The sequence below is a fragment of the Stylophora pistillata genome, chromosome 7 (assembly GCF_964205215.1).
Source record: "Stylophora pistillata chromosome 7, jaStyPist1.2, whole genome shotgun sequence".
NCBI lineage: Eukaryota > Metazoa > Cnidaria > Anthozoa > Scleractinia > Pocilloporidae > Stylophora > Stylophora pistillata.
Window position 1 is genome coordinate 2570493 of NC_142525.1, and position 25718 is coordinate 2596210.

The window sequence follows — 25718 nt, forward strand, 5'->3', positions numbered from 1 at the left end:
TCTTTTTGGATCGGAAGCCCGGAACAGGATGTGAAAATTGGCGGTGCGCGGCCTAACCCACATGTGTGGTAGAAAAAAATCTTTTAGACTTTTCTCTGAGCTTTCTATATGGAAATTCTCGGTGTTGATATGCGACAATTTACACAAATATATAGAGGGAAGTTCAATCAACTAAACGATGATTCCCTCAATCAAGACGGAGGATGTTTTGGCCACAACAGATTCTTCCTTTGTGCTCCCTTAGGACCCCTATAGGTAGTTAAACGCAGGGATATTGTATTTTACTGTTTCAAAACTCAAAGTAGACAAATTACCTTTTAATATCGTTGTTTGTTTGCACAAGTGCTCTTTGTTAAACCAGTTATTAGCGGAATTTTATTTGTTCTCGCGTCACTTTCAAGCTGAATGGCAAAAAGGATAGATCTGTAAGATTATCCTAACAAGATATTGGCATATCAACAGGTAAGACAATTTAATTAGAAAAGCCACATAGTTTTAAGAAAGAGGAAGAAATAATTTCACAACCAAATGAAATAACGAATGAACTTTATTGATATTTTGTAAATGTTGGTCCAAGCTTGGTCGAAAAAAGTTCCAGAGCAAAACATCAAGTTAACATGTACTTTACTAAGAAATACATAAATTCTTTATTCTTTAAAGAAAAAGGTTAAAGCTGAAAATGATAAATAGAATATAAATAAGGCATGTGGCTAGGATAAAACATCACCGAAAGTTGTTTAGAAAATGTGTACTTACATAGTTAAACCCTAACTAAAATATTTGATCAAACTTTTCTCACTGGTATAGAACCAAATTAAACTGAGAATTACTTGTATTTAAAACAAATCTGAAGCAGAAATTTTTTAAAATGGTAAACCGATTCCTTTCTTCCTTGTTTTCGTAAAAATCTAAAGAAATCTACGTTTGATGGAATAGTAAATATGTATTGAAAAACACAGCTAATACAGCTTTTGTAAGAAACTCCTCACTGATTTAGCAACAATGCAGTTTATAACAATAATATTATAGTCAATTAATTTACAGTCAAAGAATAATCTTTTGGTGAATTTCCAGATCTTGTTAAGGCATTTGATATGGAAACCATTGGATTCTAAAAACATTATGGTCTACGAGGAACAGTCTAAGAATTATGTAATGAGTACATAACGAATAGAAAACGAATTGTAAAGAATAAATCAGTTCACTCAGAGAGCTTAACAATTAAATTTGGTGGTCCTACAAGGATGAGTGATGGAACCACTCCTTTCTCTACCCTTTAAATGCCATTTAGGAAGGTTTTCACCAAACACATTTCATAGTGCTAAGACTAAAGAGAGATCAACAAAGAATAGTATGTCAGACGAAGTCATTGAAATGCTAATTAGACAAGTGAATTATATTAAATTTTTATATGTTGACGAGGAACTTTCAAGGAAATACCTCATCCATCAAATATCAACAAAAAGACCGATAATGACAAGACAAATGGGCGAGACCTCTTTTGGTGAAGACTCGCAGTGTGCAGTCGAAAAGTGGCGATCACCATCGGAAGTGAATAACATCGTCAGTCAAACGATTATACGTCATATAAAAGGGTTTCCATCGCAATGACTAACCGCATAATTTTTACGAGATAGAGTCCTGGTGATTAATTTATGGATCCCGTTTTGCTGAGGGAAATGAAAACATCCTTTGAATCCAGTGAAAAAGCCTTGACGGTTTGCCATGCCTTCACGTAGTCTTTGCATTTCATTTGACATAACACGAACATTTGCAATTTCTACTATACAATCATTATCTTCGCCTAAGGGAAATCGGGAACTCGATTTCCTGGCTCGAATTAACTCCTTCTCTCTGTCTGTTTGACTCGTTGAGCTGTTCCCAACCTTCCACACCGTGAAGGAATTTTTTTTTTTTTTTTTGAGGTAACCACGAGGCACTCTACCTCTCAAAGTAGGGGAAGCTAATATGTTGCGTGACGAGTCTAAAATTCAACAGCTTAAGAGACCCCTTTGAAGACGGTGTAGTCAATCATTATCTTAAGTAATTTAAGAAAGAACTTAACAAGAAAAACAGCTAGTTTAGCGAAGTTCTCTTTGGTGTATACTGATGCACACAACAATCAATGTACGTAGAGCAAACTAACAGTATGAAGTAAGCTGAGGAAGCTTACAGTGCGTAAGGTAAAGGAACGTTACAATAAATGATTTAGGCAGAGGAGAAAGCGACCAAGAAAATATCCTTTGAAGATTTTACTAATGGATTCCGCGACTTCTACAATGAAAAACTGACCAAATAGGTCCATATACTCCCGCTCTCTCCTGCAATGTTGGTTGTTACTTGAGAGCAATCTTCTGTGACATCGAATTGTTCATTCAGCCATGCACAGGGGTGGGGAAGGGAAAATTTGACAATTAACAAAATTTACAATCCTTAAGACCCAGGGTTTGGTCGCCTTTGTAATGTTTCCCAGTGGGAGCTTTGCGTTGCAAACCAGAGAGGGACTTCGAATGAAACTTCGATGAGAATGTGGAGAATGATACTCATCATGAATGAGTGGAAGATTGAGACCCCAGTAGTACGTGCAAAATCCATTTTGAGTCTAACTCAAGTAATAGTATGGCTTCTAGAAAGCTTGATCCACGGACTAGGTTTGACGCTCGACACGGTGGATCTTGAAGGAAATACCATCGGTTTTTTAACACCGTGCAGTCTAAATCTCCAGTCAAGGTAGATTATTTTTCAGTGTGAATTTCTGAAAGGTTGAACTATTCTATGTGATTGGTGCACAAGTCCTCGCGCCACCCTTTTACTCAACGAGATCGAAACTAACAATAACCGATTATAAAGATATCGACTATGGACTCTGGTTGGTTTCTCATGATATTTGCCTCTTGAATGCCTGGTTATGGTAATAGTTAAGGCTTTGAGTGGAGTTTAAAAGTGTCCTAGTGTACCTTGTATAAAGAAATGCTTGTACACACCTTACTCTCTAGTGCAAGTCAGCCTCACGAGGAGAATTTCGTCATCTAGTGTTGAAGTGAGAAGGTAATTTAAACGCGTTGAAATGGGATCGATTACAGTCTATAGAACTTTTGCATTCGAGGCATCGCTCTCAAATTGTGGAAGTGGGGAACCGATTTCCAAAAATCGTTAAGGACAGTTCATGAACTAGGTGGACAAGAGTTATGGTACCACTGCACAAACTTGCATTGATATAGCTTAAGTAAAAACGTGATATTGACCCATGCGATGACACGTGCGATGGAAAAACGTGGCATTTTGATGCACAAGCCTCTTAGAACGAAAGAAAAAATATGTAGGAGGAGGTTTGTGGCATGCGCAGGAGCACATGTTTACGGAGCTGTGGCAATGTTTACCCCAGAACTAAAGCTAAAGACTTTGTTTTCACAACAACTAGAGCCACTTATGGGATTCATACTAAAAACTCCGTTTCTGGAAAGCTCTTAATATTGTTTTCAATTAGTGCATCCTTCTATCCAATTTGGCTATTCTTTTCTAGATCTTAGAGGTCCCCTAGTGGATTTGCCATTGAAGAGAAGTGGCACCCTACAACTTTTTAGCGTCTTCTCTTCCTTGTTGTAAACATAATCTAATCGCGTGATACAGATGAATTTTATAACTTTTTTTTTGTCTAACACTGTGAAGCGTGAAATTTGACATAAGTCACACGAACGATTCCTGTAATGTCTTAGATAGCCTTTGGACAAAGTCCAATAAGCGACTGTAAAAGGCATGGGCGTTTTAGAGAGCAGTCACCCAAAGAACGTATTAGCACCATCAAAGTATACTGGATAGGTGAGCAACTGCTTTATATCTTCTTTATTTTTTCTTTATATCTGCTGAAGATGGGCTGTACTGCCCTTTGCAGATCAGACATTTAGACTGTACCTTAAACTTCGATGGTTGCTGTTGCAGTCTTCTTTTGCTCTTAGTGGATACCTATGATCAGGTGAAGGAGAAGCACACGTCCTCATCAAGTAATTGGTGCTACTTTCTTCCCAATTATTTCTTGCTGGAGTCTATTGAGATAATCGTTAACTTTTCCTTGTACTTGCACAAACCCAGTCAGCTTCTGGTGGGAGAGCCGTGTTGTTTCATTGGGTTTTAAATATTTTTAACACTGATTTGGTTTTTCGTAAGGTAAATAAGTCAACATAGCTCCCACGTGGTGATTCTCTGTGTGACGCAGTTCCTAAGTAAGAGTGATTGATTATCAAAGAAAGGAAATGCTAAACATAATTTTTAAAATAATTTGAATATATCAACAAAGTTGAAATGGTAAATTGGCCACCGTTACGATTATAAAAGCTGATGTTTCGAGCGTTAGCCCTTCGTCGAAGCGATATATATTCAAATTATTTCGTTACCCCCACCGACGCAGCCCCAAACAGTTTCTTTAGAAACCATTAGCCTTTATTCATTTATAATTTTTAAAATATTGTTTTCCATTGGTTACGATCGTAGGATAAAGGGACTAGAAAAAAATTTGTCAATCCCCACAAAGGATTCAAGCCTCAGACCTTAATTTTGACCTCGTGGTCTGATGCACCGGTGCTGCGAATTCGTCGTTGATCCACGCCATCTTTGTTAATTTTCTACTTGTTTGTTGATTATCTATTCATTTCTCCATCATAAAATCATACAAGAGGAATACATATGTCGAAAGAATGAAGAGAGAGAAAAAGAGCAAGAGATAGATCCGCTAATACCATTCCGTGATTTTTACATATTTTTATAGTGAATATCAGGTGGTAGAGAGAGTAAATATAAAGGATAAACAAAACCAAACGGAAAATAATGGTTATATCGAAAGGAAATGAGAGAAAGAAAGGTTACGTAGATATGACTCAATCAATACAAACACTATACAAATTGCAACAATTTAAAGGTACGTGTAACAAAGTAGCAGATACGTTACCCTACCCAAACACTAAAACTAGGAAAGGTAATATTTAAAGATATATTTTTTGAGAAGTGTTTTTATTAGGCCTAGCACAAATGGAGAGGGGAAGATCATTTCAGAAATATCACCCAGTAGAAACTACGCAAGATTTCCTAATGTTCGTTCAAAAGAAAGGAATTTAGAGTTGTTTAGACGGGACAGAATGCGAGTATTTCATCTGTTTTGCTCTTCTAATGAAGTCAATTTTATGCAATAGGGTTTTGCATCACGTAGGGGATCTTAGAAACATAAGCAAGAAGATAGGTTTTCAAAGTTTAGGAAAGCTCGTGTGATAAATTTAATGAACATTGCAGTTTATGTAGTAATTGTAGTTATCTTTTAAGAATGAAGCACTGTTAGTAACAGCGTCGTGTATGTAAAGCAGTCTTATAACGTAATGTACTACAGTGACCGTAGTTCATCTATCTTTTAAATGTAAAGTAATATTGTAAATATGTGTATCTGTTATCTGATTCAAAATATTCAAACAATAAGAATAAAAAAGCAGTATGAGATTTACAATGTCTAGAAATATAAAAATATAACTGCATACTATTCACAAAATTTAAATAATGATGAGAATGAATACAAGGATAAATAAAATAAAAGGAAATTTCAAAATACTCTCATTAATATAATTAGGTGCAATATCACGAATAGGTACATCATCAATTATTCTTATTAACTTAGTTTGAAGTCTGCAACATCAGATAGAGAAATAAAGTAATTATTACACCATAATATAATTCCATAAGTTAAATAAGGATACATGAAAGAGTAATAAATGCTACGTAAAGTATTTTTTAGCTGGGAATTTATTGACTTTTGTTACATTTGAATATTTACTGATCTAAGAACAAATGTACACGATTTGATCATTCCATGATAAATGACAACCACAAATTACTCCAATATATTTAAAAATTAACGCGTTCACCCGGTTAGTATCCACTTTCTCCTTACAAAATCACCTCCGAATCGCACATTAAGGTGACGAGAAGAAAGGAAATTATCACCTACCAAGGAAGCCCTTGATTGTTAGACAAATTCTCCTTGTCAGCACCATAGGAAATGTTTAGAGAACAGTATGGAGAATATGCATACTGATGTTGCAGTATTAAAGGTTAAAAGGGATGACCAGCTAGAGTTATTAGTGAGTAGAGGTTAGGATTTAGTTCTTTCCTTGGTTGGAAAATAATGAATTTGGTTTTACTCCGATGCAGTGTTAACAGTATTCGCTCAAAGCCAGTTATCTCTATTGTTTTTTTGTTTTTGTTTGTTTTTTATCAATTTACGCAACTCAAGCTTTATTGCTCCTGGGAATAGGAAACACCAAAGGCATAAGGTTCAAAAAAAAAAAAAAAAAACCAGGATTGTTTAGTGTCGGTGGAGATATGTCCAGAAGGCAAATGAATGAAACAAAAAAGTTGAAAAAGCAGCAGGCCTCTTTCGCAGAAGGCAGGCTCAATTCGTCAATGTGGTTTTGCAACTAGCAGTTTATATAATGGAAATATCTAAGGGGAATGAGACGATTTACAAGAAAATAGTAACTGAAGAATTCTCAAGACCAAGTTTTGTCCTCTGTCTCGTTTCTATTTTGTCTTCGTGGTGGTTCGTCCCTGTTTGTCTTCATCGTGTCTCTTTAGTGTTATGCAGTGCACATACCTTGCCACGTAGGCTTCACCAAGGGTGGTCCACCTCATAGTTTATCCGGGTGTGACGACACGTATCTTCTTTTGACATAAAACATTGTTTCGTTAAACTGGCAGGTGCTCACTGCCCTTTGACCTTTCACAATTGGGCTGTGGCACAAATTCCTCGTGCCACATGATTTTGCTCACGTGGCTTTGGCACAATTTCCTCGTTCCACATGATTTTTGTTCACATGGTCAAGAGTAGCTGGGTTGAAACAGTTGTACGTAATTCAACTAAGTTTCCTGTATCACTGAAGCATTGTTTGCAGAACTAACAGTTACCCTTGAGGTCCGCAGAAGAACCTTTCTTGTTTGGAATTAAGTTTCGCGCTAAAGCTATAGCTTTTTAACCAGGATGTTTTATTGCTTTAATTTCGCCTGGGCCTTCTGTTGTTCTTGGTCAGAAGATGTGAATTTTTAAGATAACGCTTACACAGGGAGAAAAAAAAATATGTTGAAAGAAAACCTGTGGTCAATTTTAACAGAGCTGTTAGTTAGAGCGAAATGTCGCGCTGGTATTACTGTGATTTAAAAATAGCCATCATATCATAACTAGTTATGTCGCTTATCCAACGGATTAGCTGTTGTGTGGCACAACGCATGAAAAGCTGTCATTAGGCACCTACCATTTTTTTTATCCTATACTAGGCTAACACACCACGTTAATCACGTCATGTTTAAGTTGCTAGGTAGCGCACCCAAGTGAATTCCGAAAATAAAAAGTCTGGTGTAAAAGCTGGGTTATTCAAGCTCGAGATGTTTTGGCAAAGGGTATTCATCCAAATGATTCTTGTTTAAACGGGGGGGTCACAAGTCGAGTGTTCTCTCCAAAAAGTAGAGCTCGTGGTTTTGTTTGTACAGCAAATAGTGACACACGCACGTTCTTCATTAATGAAATAACTTTGAGTGTCTTTTAAACATTTTTGAATCCTTTTGCTCCCATTTTGATCAAATCAACGAGGATATAAGATAAAGAAATCGATGCATAATTGGTCTTTCTATCTAGATAACTTGGGTACCATTCTTGGTGGTCTTGAAAAAATAATTCTTGCCCATTCATTTTTTCGTGAGCCACTTGTAATGGTTCGGATATATTGAGTGGGCACTTTCGTGATAATTTGTCGGTTGAGCAATTGGGCCATTTGTTTATACTAAACTTAAATGGGAAAGTGTAGGGTTTGACGTTTGTAAGATTAACCATTTGAGATTCTCTATGGACGTTGAACAAAGTTCGATCTTTTCAGACTTGAAGGTTCAGTTGGGCATGAGCGTCGAGTTGCTTTGAGAAAGCACGGAAAGAAATAATTTAGCGCGAAGGTAGGCTGCTGCAGGAAGTTTTTCGTTGTCCTGTAACTGGCTATCTGTACATCCTTTTTTAAATCTATTTAGAGATTATTGTTCTGATTGTGTTCGCAAAACGTTGAGGTATGGATATTTGGGTCCATTCCTTTCTTCGTTGCCACCTAATTCATGACATATAAAAATCAATAGTCACGACTTCGAGAAAGAAAGAGCGTAATATTGGAGTTCGTTTCAAAGCTTTGTTGCTTGCAACTGGAAGTAATCCTTTCGTGTTTCTGTTTAATGATCATTTCAACACGTCTAAGCTTCTATACGTGTCTGTTTGATCTTCCGTTTGTTCTTAAGTGTGAATCACCGATGTGTCCAAGCAAGTCAAAGGCGTTATTTTTTATCTGTTGTTCAACACCGTAAAGGACGATTTGGCTAATGACTGGGAAATCTTTATGTCTGGACAAAGATGTCCCTCATCCAGCATATATCTGAGAAGGAGGGAAATTCCCTTTTTTCCAAATTAAACCGGTATTTTTTGTTACAATGGCTTTACGTAAATTTGGTTGGGTACTTTGAAGCCTTTCTAGAAAAAGGATAAACAGTTTTGGGTGCAACATAAGAGTTTGAATTCAACAAGATGGACACAAATTTTTCAACTGAATTTCAAAGAAAAAAAAAAAACAAAGAACATTTGATGGTTTCCGTGTAGTTTAAAAGTAAAGCTGAGGAAATATGTGGAGTTTGAATTTGGCAAGATGCAGGAAAACAACAAAATTTTCGGCTTGAATTAAAAAAAATCACCAAAAAGAAAATCTGGCGTCTGTGAGCTGTCCTCATCTCTAGCGAGATGACAAATGCCTGGTTAATAGGTTTGGGGATATTAATTGCAAGTTTTGAGACTAAGGTAAAACTAATTTCTTAACTGTTATGATAACTGAATATGCTAAATATAAACGCTGAAGGAGAAAAATGAAACGCTTTTAAAGAGTGAAATTGATAGAAGGTGCAGCGAATTGTGATATACGTTGATCCTGATTCTTTTAAAACTCCATTATTCACTCAGGGAGATTTATGCTTGGACTATCTCAAGATTACAGTTCGTTAGTCATTTACAGTTATCAAGGGGAGCCGTTTACAAAACTATTGTTTTTGATCTTCGACTAATTGAGGTACTGTTCATCCATGCATCTCAATAAACGACACCCATAGACAAGTGTTTAGTAAAAGATACTTCGTTACGAGCAATGCTCGGATTGAGAACCTAAATTTGTGCTAAGGTGGTGAAAGCTAGCCTATTGTAATCTATTCACCATCTATTATCTTTTGCTTTTGTGACTGGAGAAGTTTGTTGCCATGATTTTTTTGTTGTTGAATGAAATACTTGCATCACGAACCAACTAAAAGTACGTTTAAAATGACGCAAGAACCAATTTTGAAAGAAAAAAGCTTTGAGTATCTTTTCTTTAACCACCGCTGGCCTCGTTTTACTAGCTTTGTTGATAAAAGTAGTTCGATCAAAAGTCATTGATTAAGTTTTTTCATTGTTGATTGTATTTATTTCATTACTTGACGGATGTAACACGCAAAGCTTGTTCCTGAAACAGGTTTTCGCTTGTCGAAACCTGCCTGACTTTTTTCCTGACAAAGAACGTGCTAACACAAGTGCTAACAGTAAATAACAGACTTAAAAGTCATTTTAATCGTCTTAGTCCTAGGTGGTAGTGTTTAGATGTATTGTGTGGCAAGTTCGCAGTTAAAGGTTAATCACGCATCCTTTTCTCAGTCATATCAAACTGTGTTTCCTTTGTTGATAACGTGAATCTACAGTGGATCCATAGACTCCATGGAGGCAGTCCTTTAAAGGTTAATTTCAGCTTATGTAAGTCGTAACCGTTGCGGTTATGCGGATTTTCGGGATTTTCTCCACGACTTGCAAGTATATTTTCAGAAGACTTCACAATATCACAGAGGGCAATGATTTGCCAAAACGAAACAAGGAAAGAGAAGGGTGGAGAAAAACCTCCTCGAACTTCAAATGAGGAAATCGAGAACCCGTGGTATTTTTTTCTAGGTGCATAAGCTATAACAAACTCTAGGCTTGGTTCACCAAATTTAATCCAAGGCCTCAAATGACATAGCAGCGAAATCTAAGTGAAATGTTCCTTACAGAGTTGGCACGGAAGACCAAATGGAATTCAAAGATGCATCATGATTGGGTTTATGGCAAAAGCACAAGTCCATGTTTCCTTTAAAAATCGGCTTCCAAGACTCAGCCATACAATTTTTCTGAGAAGATTAGATTTTTACATATGGTCTGCGTGCATTTGACAATCAGACCCCAGTCATCTGCGGTGAAAGGCTATTTCAACAAAGTAATTGTGCAAAATATTAAGCTCAAGTTAACACATGTATCGAACGTAGGCTCGACAAACTAGAAATATGAGCCCAGATGTGTAAACTGTCTGCTCATGCGCTAATACTTTGTGTTTTTCAGTTCTTATTTACAATCTGGAATGGTTTGAATTACTACGAGACACTAAAGGAATGATGTCTTCGCTCGTTCAACTTATCCTTGTTTTGGCCTTCTGCCTCAGTCTTCTCTTATCATGCAGCACTGGTCGTAAGTTTACCTGAAATTTCATTTTTTAAATAGATAAGAAACTTACAATTTCGAGTAGTCATGGGCTAGCTGCGACATAGAAGCAAGATGAAAATGTCAATCCCTTTTTAAACATAAAGCTGTTGGGGACAAATAGAGTAGAAATAGAACCAAGATTATGGTTACCAAGCAAAGAGACAAAAACCAAAAACAAGGAAAAGAAAAGAAAGCAAAAAATACTTTATATGAAGCAATAAAAGGAACTCGTCAAAAATCTATATCAGGCTAAACGATAGCCACAGGTAGCTTCAGAATTTCACATCAAAATGGATAATAGTGATAGACAGAGGAGCATTACTTTTATCCTCAGCCCCATTTCTTAAGCCGACTATTGGTAGAATTTCATGAGCTCAGCCCATTTCTTAATCCTTCTTTCGTTACAAACGGGTGTTAACAACAAACAAGTCTTTCTACGGATCGGTGGCATTAGTGAATTCTTGAACCATTGTTAAGTTTCCAGAGTGGCAGAGCAGAGTGGCACTTGAGAAGATTGTCCATTACTTCATCCGCTCGTGCCGAGAAAAATGGTTAAGTAAAAAGTGTTATCTTAACCCAAGACAACTTGAAAATTGGCGGTTATACAGCTGTTGTGACTGTCTCTAATTATTTTTGATTTTATAGTGTCGTTTACGAAGAAACCTCCATCGCAATTATTGGCAAGTTTGGGCTCTGACGCCATTTTCCGTTGGGAGTTTACCTTTGGTGACGTGGGTGACTTGAATGCCTCTATTTCTGTCGTTTGGGGGAATGCGTATAATTACGGTTTCTTTCGGAACAAATTCATAACAGTAACGCCACCAAGAAAATGGGAGGTGAACACGAAACAAGTTTCCTCGTCTATTACATCCAGGCTTCATTGGAGTGGAAATTTCAATAAAAATGAAAGCTTACAAGTGTTTACATTACGAAATGTGAGCAAATCAGACAAAGATTTTTTTGTCTGCAAAGTGTTCAATAGGTGGAGTGGTTCTGAGTTAAAGAGTGACCTGGTAGAACTCCTCGTACGGGGTAAGTAAATTGACCCAAGTTTTAACTGAACAGTTTGGTTTTTGAATTTAATGGTTTGCTGACTGAATTCCTTGAGGCCAAAACCAAGGGATCTGAATATGTTAAAAAAACTCCAAAAAATTTTTAAATGCCAAATGTCAATTAAGCAGATATGTCCTTACAAGCTGTTATGTAAGAGCTGCCCCCTTTTTTACAAGTGCTCGACCACGTTTGTCGAAAGTAAATCAATAATGAAGTGAAATAACGTCAAACCAGCACTTCTGTCTCAGTCCACAAGCTAAAATTTGCGAACTTTCACCTCCCATTTGAATGGAGGTTAAGCACGTTTGGTCAAACCAAAGCCCACTTCGAGCTCTTAAAGTGTTCGTGAAATCCCTTCAAACGGGTCTTATTCATTGCTTCGTAAGGAATTGAATGTCACTAAATAATAGCCAATCACTTGAAAAACTGAAAAAGCTTTTTGATTTCGTGAGTTAAATGCGTCAGTGATGAATCATTTCCAGGAACTCTGTTTGTCAATGATCAAGTAATGAACTGCCGATTTCGATACGTGATAGCTGATGAAAGGCCAGATCAACTATCACGTATCGAAATCAAGATTAATCTTATTGTTTTAGTGAAAAATTTACTGGACGTTTAAAACTCAACAATAAGACAGGCCCATGCCAATCACTTTATTCATTATCTATCATGAAATAGATAGCAGTGTAGCCAATCGATTTGAAAGTTTTTTGATAGACCGCTAATAGATTTATCAGACATGTAATACTTTTTAACTTAACATCAGTTCCACCAAGAATTATCACAAAGCCAAATGAGAGAGTCGATGTGGAAGATGGGGACACGGTCAGCCTAGAGTGTGACGCAGTAGGTGACCCACCTCTCTCTATCACATGGCAAAACAATGGTAAAGTATTAAAGCGGGGAAACACAAGTATAGTTTTACAAATTCCCAATGTACGACTTAAAGATGGTGGCACCTTCACCTGCAATGCCACAAACCAAGCTGGATTCGATTTTCATCGCGTTAAATTACGAGTTGTAAGATGTAAGTAAATTAAGATCTCTGTTGCTTCAAATTATAATGTTGCCCCAATTTCTGTGATGCCTCTTTTGGGGGTCCCACCTCCCTCAGTGGACACCTCTATGAGTTGCAGGGGACACAAATTAAAACATGCTCCAACTACCTTTTCCCTCAATGGAGTGACACTTCTGGATTCCTTTTCTTCAATGGAGTGTTCCGCTTGAATGCAAGTTTCACTGAAGTTATTTCCTCAACACTTCTACCAGAGTATGACTAAAATAATATCCAAGATGTGAACTTTAGCCAACGTTTATACATTGTTTAGATTTGAGGTTTGTTTAAAACTGGTTTACATTACTACATAACAGAAAAGCCTTTACTGGCTGGCAAGAATTAGATGGCAATCATACCTGTTTGGGAAAGATTAATCTAGACTTACCTTGAGCTCACTAAGTGTATTCATTATCTTGAAATAAAACCCAGCATAGTTCCTTTCAATGGCGTCGTTAAAAGTTATTTTCCTTACCAATATTCAGATAGACCCCACATCAACAAAACAGCTTCAACAAGTCCTTTTACGAAATCATGGCTCGATCACAACTCAACTCTACATTGCGCATTCTACGCCAATCCTGTTGCGAACTTGACTTGGTTTAAAGATGGCCGGCAGATCTTAGAAGGAGTGCATTCGACGCATGACGGTAGCACACTGACGCTGACACCGAAAACTTTGGGTGACTTCGGTTTGTACTCGTGTAATGCAACCAACAAGAAAGGAACTACTTGGTATCACATTACCGTAGAACAACTTCGTAAGTACAGAACTTCCTTTTTAATGTTTTCCATTCTATGCGCTGTAGCAGTGGTTACTTAAAGCCCAGATCCTGGTTTTCGAAGCATACTTGGATGAAATGTAACTCAATGGCGCTGAGATCGTCTTAATTCAGGAGCCTGTTTGCCGAAGGTCCTGGCAACTTATCGGGCCCCTAACGCAGTTCTGTCTTCATTCAAGAAGAGGGATAAAAATGTTTTGAAAATTGTACAATAGAACTGTCAGCTAGAGAATCAAAATGGACTGGTCGGGGAGCCAGAACAAGGTGACCTGCTTATCTATTCCTTAAATTTTGATTCTAAAATATAGCGTCGGGCCCGTTAATTTACCGGGACTGTAGAGAAACGGGCCTAAGGCGACACAGCTCTTGCAAACTCTTCAACTTCTCAGAATCTAACCAAAACTGGATACAAAAAAGATAACAAAGTTACTAGTGTTGTGTTTGTCAAACCCAAAAATTCGAGACTAATCTCACAGACAACTACTTTTGTAACGTAAAAAATAAAGCTTAAGTGCTGAAAATAACTTATAGTATGATGATTTAAAATTGTTTAACACTCTAATAGTGATGCTTGGTTAAATGGGCCATCGCGGATTCACTGAAACGAGAATTGATATTTATACCCTCTCGTCCTGTGATGAGAAAATTTAATGAGACCGATGAGAGGTTTTAGTAAGCGACCTAATGGCATGGTGGAATCTGAGTAAAACCTAGTTCATTAGGGCTTGAACCATTTCAATGAAACATTTTTTACTGGTGCAATATTTCAGATTCACCTGGCCCACCTAAGGTTCATAAAATTTCACCAAACGTGTTGGAATTAAACGTCACGTGGAACACATCTATTGAAAATGGAGGCAGTGACATACTGGACTTCATGATAACATTACTGCATGTCAATGGAAGTATAGTGAAGAGTCAAAACGCAATTAAAGAAACTTCATTCCACCTCAAACATTTGAGCCAAAACAGAACATACATAGTCATGTTACAGGCAAGAAACATCGTTGGTTATGGAGAGTCAGAAAATATCACTGTTACAACGCTTGTAGCAGGTAAATACTGATAAGTTATTTTCAGATCAATATGTTGGTCAGTCAGTCAGGCATGCAGGCAGGCAGATAAACAGACAGAGAGGGGAACACACAATCGGACTGTCAGTCAATAAGTCAGTCCATCCTCCGGTCCGTTAGTCGATCAGTGAGTCATCCATAAAGTCGGGTCAGGAGGTTAGGTTGGTTCCTGGTCACACTATTCCTTACAAATGCAGAGAATCAGTCAGTAGAGAATGAAGACAGGTAAGTGACAGTTATTCAAAAGCAGTGAGACAGACAGTGATTCACCACTCATCTTGCTCTTGTGAAAAAGGACTAAAAATGGTTTTCATTACAGACCTACCTGGTCCACCAGTCATAGAGGCCCTCAGGGCAGGAGTACTCTCATTAAACATTTCTTGGTATTCCCCAATTAAACACAACAGCATTGAGGTATTCGACTACAGAATACAAGTCTTGGATGGTATCACCCAAAAACTAATAAAGCAATATGCAAGTATCCCAGCAACGTCATTGGTAATTAAGAATCTGAAGAAAAACAGCTCATATACAATTGAGATAGAAGGAAGGAACGAGGTTGGTTACGGAGAGGCCGCTAAATTCATTGGTATCACTCTTCCTCAAGGTATACATTAAGTTGCCTAAAATCTATAATACAGTTGTCAGGTGATAAAGCATTTTCAACTCTTTTTTTACCTACGCTTTGGGCTTTTACAAAGAGAAATTGCGGCTAAACGTTCAAGGAAGAGTCATTTATTTAGATCATATTTCTGTCAAGATTTTTGACCACCTGTTATGCGAATCACTCTTGTTTTAATATACCTTTGAGAAGAACTGTGGATGAAGGTTAACAGTTTGTTCTGCAATGGAGTAACACTATGGCTTAGACTCTCCAGCCCTTTCTCCGCAAAGTTTCCACTAGCACCGTTGATTCTAATTGCAAAGTGCAAATAAATTATCAAAGAGTCTTCAGATATGAATTGGCCTTTTTATCCTTAAAATACCTTACACAAATACTGTTTCGAATTTTTCTCTCCTTCTCTCTCTTAGGACCTCCTGATTCACCTTCAATATCGAGCCCTACCGTCAATGGAAATAACTGCTCATTGCAATGGCTGGAGCCATACGATGGAAAAAGCCCGATCACGATGTATACTTTATATGTCTGGAAAATCAACTTTTCTTCAGATGATTCACTTTCCTTGAAAATATTCAAAACCTTTAACACCACAGAGACATTTTCTGCAAAGCTCAATCTTGAATGGAATCAAAATTATACAGTTGCAGTGTCAGCATGGAACAAATACGGTGAAGGTTCCTCATCGTCAAGGGAACTTTGTCAGATCGGAAGAAATCCGCAAGGTAACGCCTGCTTTTAAATTTACAACATAATCTGCGTCAAAAGCAGACAAGCTGTAAATTGTTGCGAGAAGCCTCCAATAATCTCATCTCTTAAACTCTTAGAAAAATTCACTAAAGCACAGCAACTGACCATAGAATTGTGAAGGTGGTTTAAAAATCGAATCTTTTTATCTGTGGGTTTTGAGAATTTCTGAACCGACATAGTTCTCAAAAAAATTTTTAAAGCATCTAAACTCAACAAAACTTAAAGCAATTTTCATCAGTCTTCTCATAAATGTGGAACTCAGACGAAATCTTAAACTCACTCTAAACGTAATTACAAATAATATAATGACGTTGTACTTTAGAGTGGATGTTTTTATTATATTTTTTGGTGTTTGGAGATATTGCAATACCCTGCTGCTCAAATAGTAGCGTCCTCATTGCCACCTTAAGAGTAACGTCCTGGGAGTGATCTTATGCGGAGTTCAATTATTAACATTTACTCTCTACTTAGTAACAACCACAACTACTATACCGAGCACTGCCAATACCTTTACTACCATTCGCACACAGGGTAAGTGTCCTGTTTTACTTTAAAAGAAAAACCTCAAAGTTTATTTAATTATGTGGCCAATAAGCAACATTCCTAATAATTTGTGTTGTTTATGATAACCATTTTGTGCTGCTTCTGCTGAGTAATTTTTTTTTCTAATTACAGTGCCGCAATATATCTGGCCTTCTTCTTTACTTTTTAATTATGTTTTAGTATTTGCTTAATAATATAATTTTGGCTTGTTATTTAGGAAGAGACTTTAATATTGTGAGAACTTTTCAGTGTCTTTTTTAATAGTACGCATTTAACGGTTTTAGATACAGAAGCAGCCTCCCCAGCGGGCACTACAGGTGCTTCAACGATGACTTCTACAACTGAGTCAGAAGGTAAGCATTCGCATTCATTTCTCTTTGAATCCTTTCTGTCACACGATTGTCAAAGAAAGAAAATCACCTTTGATTGGAGTGGGACTTAAATCCATTCCTTACTTTTTGTTTTGGAACAGACACCATGGAAACCAACAACACCGCGGTGGAAGACAACTCAATCAAATTTGATCATCTTCTTCTGATATGGATTGCAATTCTGGCAGTGATAGTAGCAGGTTTTCTACTATTGCTTTGGAAAGCCACACAAAAGAGTAAGTCAAGAATGTATAGATATGGAAACACGAATAGCTGAACAAACTGTTAGACACCTTTATATTGCAGCTTCAATTTTCTTGACATGACAACAACAACAATAAAAAAATGCATTGGTAAAGATGGCCTTTTTCCTCAATGTGGCCAAGGGGTTCACGTGCCCTGAACTTGTTGCTGATTTTATATAATGCTCTCACTGTTTCAATATTTATCCGCAGACTCAGTACTCCACAGACTCAAAACTAGCCTTGGAATTAATTGAGGGTAAATCACCCCATAACTCATTTCTGAAATGCACGAAACATTGAAATGTTCAATTAGGTCACAATTGTTCCCAAATCTACTTGTTCTAAGAAGTCATTGTAGAAATACCAAGGATGGCCATCCTGAAGCCCATTATACTATAACTGATCTTTTACAGCTCGTAGAAGGGTTTTCATTAAATATTGGGGTTGAGGAGGGGGGGAGATGTGACCTGAGTTGCGTTGTGTCAGAAGGTTAGTTACATCTGTTCGAGGGAATACAAGCCACGTTTCGCAAATGACGAATGATCATAACATTTTCCTTTGTCTTCTTTCTCTCCTTTTTAGTAAGGAAGTGCAGATATCAAAGAAAAACAAACCACCTCAAGTAAGTTTTTTTAGCCTTAGTTGTGTATCCACTTTCCTTTGAGCTTTCATCAGATTGGCAACGTTCACGTATCACAACGGAAAAAGAAATACAATTTAGGCAACAAAGTCTGCATAGCAGCAGTGAAAAGGAAACGAATGAGAAAGTCGAGAACTAAGTTGCCCATAGTGGCTGGCAACAATGGCCGGCGAGCTGAGCTTCGGATTTCAGAGTCTAGATTGGAATACTGGCTAGGTCACTGCGTTGTGTTCTTGAACAAGACATAAGAGTGCATCTTTCCACCTGAGGTTATAAATGAGTAAGCTTTTTAATTGCATGGTCTTAACTGCAGAGGAAGAACATCCTGCCCAGGAAAAGTTAGAAGTCAGGAATAGTAGCACAGTGATGATGCTATTTAATGTTCGTTAAATTTACAGAGAGAGAGAACTGGGCAATGCCTCTACGATATCTTCATCGGAAGAACTGAAAGAAATACCGGTAAATACTGTTTTCTTAATACCAAAGGAGTTACTTATAAGCCCCCTGGAGGTTAATGTGAGGAGTAAGTGTGCTTACATACCTTTATATAGTTTCTTAACGTGGCGTCAACCTCAACCGAAAAGCTATTTTAATGAAAATTACACCTATTAGATATAAGCAGTCTTCACCTACGTTTTTATACCAAAAGTGAAAATGGATCGAATATGTTAAAAATATTTAAGAAGTAGACCCTATATAGAATAGTCTGGTTGACATTTTAGTTCGGAGAGGTCAAGCTTACCAATTCAAGTTGTGAGAGATCTGTTGCTGGAGGCTGTTCTTAGGTCTCAAGAGACATCTTTTAACGCATTGCCTTGTAATGAGAATCATCATGACGAAGATGAGTTACAGAATGAGGAGAATTACGAAAATATTTGATGATAATGATAACGACGACGACGATGATGATGATAATGGTAATGATTTTATCCTTTGCAGGTTCGAAACCAGTATGAGAGCATAGAAATTTTAGAGGTTCACTACAATGGAGGATATTCTTCAGAAGAGTCGAAGAACGCTGAAGAGAGTGTCCCCGTGACTCATCACTATCATGTCGCGCGAGGTCTTTCAGAATATAACCATCTGCACGAAACTTCCGGTTCTCCCCGGTCAAAACAATCCAAAAATACAAGAAACAAACAGAGACAGGAAATTGGGGAGTATTCACATCTCTCTCGAGGTGAATCACTGGACAAGGAACGTAACCGGTCTCAGTTACCTAATGTATCATTTATGGTTCCTTCGAGGCGTCATTGGGAAATCTCAAGGGACAGATTAAGGATTGAATCTACCATTGGCCGAGGAGAGTTTGGCCTTGTTAAGATAGGTTATGCACTGGATGTTACCAATGACGGTGGATGGAGCGTCGTCGCAATAAAAACATTGAAAGGTAAGAGAGAGTCATTGAAGGGCATGTAGTAATTTTTATAGATTCTTTTTCTGGTTATCACTCACCAGCGTTTTGCATTTTGGAATCGAATCCATAAGCCCAGATTCAAGACCGTACTGCCTTATTTTTTTATATACTTGGGTGAGGCACTTAATTTTCACAGTGCCTTGCTCCGACAGGGTTTGGTGATACTAACCAGTAGGGAAACCTGTAGAAATTCTGAGGATTAAACTGACACGGACTAGTAAGCTGTCCGGTGGAGAGAGTAACAATATATTTAAGCGCTCTGTGCAGAGAGAGCTGTTTGTGTAAGTGAACTTCCTTATGGTATAACGAAAGTTACTACTATCTACCATGTCATACATAACTTGAAGAAGTATAAAAGAAGTACATATCTTTGTTTGAACTTAATCAATTGATTTTTATTTACTACCTCATTTTGCTAGATAATGCGAGTGAATCTCATCTGAAAGACTTGCTATCCGAACTCAAGGTCATGGAGGAACTCTCACCACATAAACACGTGGTACAACTTCTGGCTTGCATCACAAAATCAGGTGAGAGCACTATCAGTCATTAATGAACCTTTCCCTGAAGCGCTCGCCGCCCAGTTTTCAAGTCTCGAAATTGATCAACTAAAGGCTTCAAGTTACACAGGAGGCCTTCGACAATACATTATGTTAAATATGAACTCAAAATATGGGTTACGTCACTAAGGAGTTCTCTGTAACTCAGTGGTATAGCAGGTGGTTAAATTGGATTAGATGGTTGTTGGGGTCTCAAGGGGGATTAGGAATTCTCCTCGTTCCCCCGTTTTGGCGAGAGATTGATATAATTTTCCATTGTGAAATGTCTGTTTGTTTTTCCAGAGCCTCTCTGTGTGATCACAGAATTTGCGCCTTATGGAGATCTGCTGGGCTTCTTGAGGAAGAAACGGGGCTTCAAAGACGATTACTATAATATTCAACAGCTTCCCAGCGTACGACTTACCTCACGTCAGCTTATGACGTTTGCGTGGCAGATTGCCGACGGAATGGCGCACCTCAGCGCAGCGAAGGTAACAAACTGGCTCATTTTAGTTACTACTAGTACTTGTGAAGATTCCTTAAGATCTCTCTAGTGACTTGCTGTAATCCTGGATGGTGGGTGTTAATCTGTGATTTAAAGGTCAGTGGCAAAGAACTTCGAACGCCGAAAAAAAATTCTTTCCTCGAAGAGTTGTTTTGAATTTAGAGATTCTGTTTTGATTCAGAAGTGCTTTTGATTCACGAGTCTTTTGGCACAGATTGAAATTCTCTTGCTTAAGGACGCCACAAAATTAACCAGTGAGGCTCGCACCAGCCCCTTTCGATCAAGTTCCCTGCTCACTGACCACTTGCCTTATCGACCGAGTTTATTCCATAACCTACTGAGCCTAATGACATTTATTTTCCTTCTTCCTACGGTTAGATTATTCATCGTGACTTGGCAGCCAGAAATGTCCTTTTGGGAGAAAATTTGACATGTAAAGTTACAGATTTTGGGATGGCACGGAACATTCATGAGAGGGGCATGTACCAAAAAAGCTCTGAGGTAAGTGATAAGCAAGGGGGGTGATTTCTAATTAATTGAAACCAGGTGGTATAATTCGTTCTTGTCTAATAAAACAAGGGTTAAGTTAAAGAGAATAAAAGAATGAACATTTTAGGAATAATTACCTTGACCTTCAACAAATCCTAACAGTTGCTGTTGAAATCAAATTTGTGACAACTTGTGGAAAGAATTTATATGCTGATTTCGAGGCTCAAAATTTTAGAAGAAGTCGTGACATTTTGTTGAATTGATGGGGAGAAATTTGACGTCAGTGATTCTGAGGATTGAAGTGTCAATCACCACCTTGTTGGGTCAGCAGCTACCTAAGCAAGGGGAGCTCCGTGTATTTGACCCTCTCCTTCGTTTAATATGTGGGGCTAAGCAGTTGTTTGTGGCAGCGCGCTGATATTATTAGGAAAATTCTGACGTCAATCAAATTCGGGCTTTAATGCGCCTTGTAACCCTTTTCCTCTATTGGATGCTAAGACTCACCTCCTGCAAACCACGGGCGCCGGAGTGGCAGGCGTGCGAGTGAGAGGCTGTGCACAATGAGGCACATGTGCTACAGAAGGCGGTGAGCCTTGTCCTCACGCCTGCCACTTCCACGAAACGCATGCCAACGCGGCCAAAATGGATTCCCGGGTGCACTAGATAGTCCCAGGGGAGTTTTAAACCTGAATGAGTATGACCGGTATGTTTGCATTGATTTTTTAAGGGACGTCTACCAGTGAAATGGACAGCTTTGGAGGCGTTAGAACATGGACAATATACAACAAAAAGCGACGTGTAAGTTTTAAATTTTACGAGGTGTTCGAGTAAATCGAGAAAAAGTTAACGTCATTGTGACCTTTTGTTTCTCTTGTTTCTCTTGCTATACTTAGATGGAGCTTTGGGGTGCTTGTCTTTGAAATAGTCACTATTGGTAAGATTATCTTTTGCTGAATAAGTTTCATTCATTCACTTCCGTGCGTCTATCCATCCGTGCAACCATCCATCCATCTATCCATCTCTCAATCCATCAATCCTTCCATCCATACATCCATCCTTTCTTCCATCCATCCCTCCATTCCTTCTTCCATCCTTTCTTCCATCCATCCCTCCATTCCTTCTTCCATCCTTTCTTCCATCCATCCCTCCATTCCTTCTTCCATCTATCCCTCCATTCCTTATTCCATCCATCCCTCCATTCCTTCTTCCATCCTTTCTTCCATCCATCACTCCATTCCTTCTTCCATCCTTCCGTACATTCATCTATTCATCCTTCCGTCAATCCATGCATCCGTCAATCCATGCATCCATCAATCCAACCATCCATTTATTTGTTCATCCATTCATTCATTCATTCATTCATTCTCATATTCGCTTATTGGTCCATGCATATGGTGGTCTATTTCAATTTAGTCAATTTCTTCATTCTTAGATCGATCATTCCTTTCATTGTCCAACTCTAAATTTAGTTATTAATAACCTTATTAGTTCATAATGGTGATAAATGTTTCTTATTATCGTTAGGTGGCCGCCCATATCCCGGCATGGACGCAGCAGAGCTCGTAGAGAAATTGCGAAGGGGCTACAGAATAGAAAAGCCGCAGCATTTAGACGAAAAAGTGTGAGTCAAACTCCCCCAAATCTCTGTAAGTGAACTTAGATAAACGAGTGAAATGATTTGCCTCTTTATGCTGGGTTGTTTCTATTTCAGATATGACCTAATGCTCTCTTGTTGGAATGAAGATCCTGAAAAGCGATTGACGTTTGGACAACTTTACAGGGCTTTAAAGCAACTGGACGAGGAGATGGAGGTAAAATGTGCACAAAAAATCATGTCCCTTTTTGTTAATCATTTCCAGCCGAGCTCATAGAACCGGTTCACGCCGGTACAAGTCCGCATCTTAATTTCAAGAGATCTAGCTAGGATTATTTAAAAAAGCGAAAGTTTTGGAAGTTTTTGATTAAATCAGACTTTCATGAGTGTTTTTTGTTGTTTGTTTCGTTTGTTTAACTGATTCATTCGGAATAATTCATCCACTATTCCAGGACTGTGTCAATCTGACAACATACAATGGAAGAGTCTACGAGAACGTTTAATGCCACTGAGATAGAAACTGGCCATGTTTTATCACTGGTGCAAGACATCGCAGATCGCAAAACTCCTGTTTGGAATGCGTTCGGTGGTGCTGCCATGTTAAATATTGACAGAACACGAATGCCAGTGTAGAAATTAAGAGAACTGAGAAATTACGGTACCGTTATATATGACTAACAATGTAGTTAGTTTACCTTTGAGGAAACTATGGAAATCATCAATGTTAAGATGTTAAAAACAAAATCAACATGTCGTAGTTGCCAGGCAGAAAGGTTTATCATGTCTGGCATTTATAAACATTTTATTGACTTATAACGAGTCTTGATACAGGTTCAACTGAGTCCATGATTGGTGTAGGAAATTTGCTCCTCTTTCACAGCCAATCACTTGCAGAGCTCAAACAAATCGCGAACTGTCGCTCCCCGTTTCCTCCGCTTGGGGTCGCAAATTGTATTTACTCTGAGCCACCTCGCGAAGCTTCACGTGTTATTTATCTTCAATTTGATCGATCATTTGTGTTACATTATTTCGTTTTTTACGACGCTTAATCGGGAAGCACTCTGAATCAGGCGGCGTGTATTAAGGCTGTCATCTCGATTTTTAAGAAATTTGTACCCCATCCCTGAGAAATCAAATCAATTTTGCAAATTTGTTGAAAGTTTAAGCTTCGATAGCTTTGAAAGTGATAGCTTTGACTCCCTAACAATATCAATGGACCTATCAGATAACAAAGAAAAAGATGGCTGGAAAATGCCCGTTGATGAAGGACATATCTTATTAGACGTTTTTTTGTGTATAGTTTCGCTGAGTATTTTTTACGAGTTGTGCGATATTTTACACAAAAAAACGTGTAAAAGAGATTCATCATCCAACACGCCAAATTGTTATTTCAGTGCGGGCGAATTTTGCGGATATTTCTGGAGTACAAATATGGCGTGATATTTGTACTTGTCTCGCGCGTTATTTGTACTCTACGAAGCACAGTTAGATTATAAAGATCTATATTGATGATGAGCCCTCGAGAAAATGTTAACTAGAATTATTCATATATATAGCACAATAACAAACACTCCTTGTAGAAAGAAATTCTGCGGCTTACAGGCTTCCTACTGAAAATTTCCATGTTATAGCCTTTCAAGTGATCACACAAATGGCAATTGATTTTAAGACTGTTCGCGGTGGCAGGTGATTATTACAAAATGCCGAAATTGTTTCAAGCTAAAATTTCGTTTTCTGGGAAGGAAAAAAATAGCGGGCTGAACATAGATTTGTAAGATAACTAAATAACGATTCTTATCTGGATGCTTAGGTATATTTTCGGTTTAGTATAGTTTTAATATTTCAGATTATTTTCAAAAAGATATAACATTCATTTATGTTAAATCTGTATGATGACTTATCAATTTTTATCGCTAAATGCTAGCTTTGAGGTTTTACTGAGAAAATACCACACCTAAAATCACAGCTGTTAACGTTAAAACTGTTCTTGCATATATTCAGTTGTAGAAAATAACAGTCTATAATTTATTTATCTTATTACACCTAATTTTATACAGCACGGAGTTTATTTTATCTGTACTACTTTATTCTATTTCATATTATTTGTATTAACCATTTTCATTTTATGTTGCTCATTTTCTTAAAATTCTCTTACAGTTGCCTGTGCAATTTACTTTATTATTTTACAAATTTAAACATCTCTGTAATTTTTGCTCAATCGAAAGGGTTTGATTGTCTTCATGCACGAGGTATGAGCTCATGTTCTAATAAACTTAGCTGCTTGGAAACTTAATGCATTGTTTGGAATTAGCATGGAAACTTATTGCATTGTCTAAAATTCTAGTCTAGTGTAGTCCAGTCTTATAACCCTCAGTTTTGTTCACCATGGAATGTGTTTTATCCGGTACCAACTCATTACATTTCATGATATATCATTGGTTTTAATCATTTTGCATTTTATGTCGTTCACTTTTTTCATTATTTCACCTTTCCTACTGTAATTTATTCTATTATCTTAAAGATTTAGAGTTTTCTGAAATTTTTCGGGAAAAAGAGGATTTGATTATCGAGGTATTAGCTCATACGAGACATGTTTTGTTTGGAATTACCTTTAAATTTGGTGCCTAAAACTTCACCAACTCGAGTTGTTTGTCAGCTATGATGTAAATATTGATATGCGACTGGTTATTCAAGAGAATGTCGTGTTGTTTGTTTTGTTGGTTGGTTGCTGTACGTAGAAGACGAAAATAATAAATTATAATTAATTAACCAATACTTCGGGACCACTAACAGTGTTAAAAAAAGGCAAAAGCCGACTATTGACAGCTTTGCCATATGTGTACTAAGTATTTTTATTAAGGAAGATTTAAGTGGAATCATTTACACTGAAATGAAATAAAAATACAGTTTTATGGATATGCATGTGTAACAATCGTTCATCTCGCGAAATCCCATGTCTAATTCTCATCGAGGGACGTCGTAAGCTAAACTAGGGTAAAGTTTCGTAAGATCAGTCTGGTCAATTGTTCGCTTGTGACAGCCTAAAAAGGATTCTTTTATTTCTCTTGAAAGCGATAGCGTGGAAAATTACGAAAATACAAGTGAATTTGTGCGACTATATGATCGATATCGATAATCAATATCGAGACTTTCACAAATGATTCTTATAAATATCGGTATTTCTGGGAATCAAATAAGTTTGATTTTACTTTCAAAGTCACGCTAGGCCCTTGGGCAAAACCGCAATTTCCTTAAACCAAACTCTGAAGAATTTCTAAGAATTGAAAAGCCCAAGAATGGATGAATAAACTTGGCTATTTCTTTCCCCTAACAGTGGGTCATACAGCTTTTGCTTTGTAGGTAAAATGTTCACTTGCTATAATTAGTCCATATGCTAAAGATGAACTCACCTACACATTTGAAAATGAAAATTACGTCGAGCGGGAAGATTAAAGG

General features: G+C 37.6%; 1 protein-coding gene and 1 long non-coding RNA gene across 2 annotated transcripts; one reads left to right on the forward strand and one right to left on the reverse strand.

Annotated features, from left to right (window-relative positions):
• The first annotated feature begins 10459 nt into the window (after positions 1 to 10459).
• Positions 10460 to 25180, forward strand: LOC111329763 (uncharacterized). Its single transcript, XM_022934534.2, has 21 exons — positions 10460 to 10573; positions 11234 to 11620; positions 12408 to 12668; positions 13181 to 13456; positions 14248 to 14532; positions 14870 to 15157; positions 15583 to 15894; positions 16391 to 16450; positions 16747 to 16815; positions 16935 to 17069; positions 17661 to 17700; positions 18117 to 18177; positions 18658 to 19108; positions 19555 to 19665; positions 19978 to 20165; positions 20558 to 20680; positions 21396 to 21466; positions 21562 to 21602; positions 22193 to 22289; positions 22380 to 22479; positions 22715 to 25180. Exons 1-21 carry the CDS (start codon positions 10498 to 10500, stop codon positions 22763 to 22765), a joined length of 3483 nt encoding a protein of 1160 aa, XP_022790269.2. The 5' UTR covers positions 10460 to 10497; the 3' UTR covers positions 22766 to 25180.
• On the reverse strand, positions 10467 to 13224 carry LOC148726144 (uncharacterized). Its single transcript, XR_015990144.1, has 3 exons — positions 13084 to 13224; positions 12808 to 12917; positions 10467 to 10583 (listed from the first exon to the last, which is right to left on the reverse strand). It is a non-coding gene; the product is annotated as an uncharacterized LOC148726144 (long non-coding RNA).
• Positions 25181 to 25718: the final 538 nt, after the last annotated feature.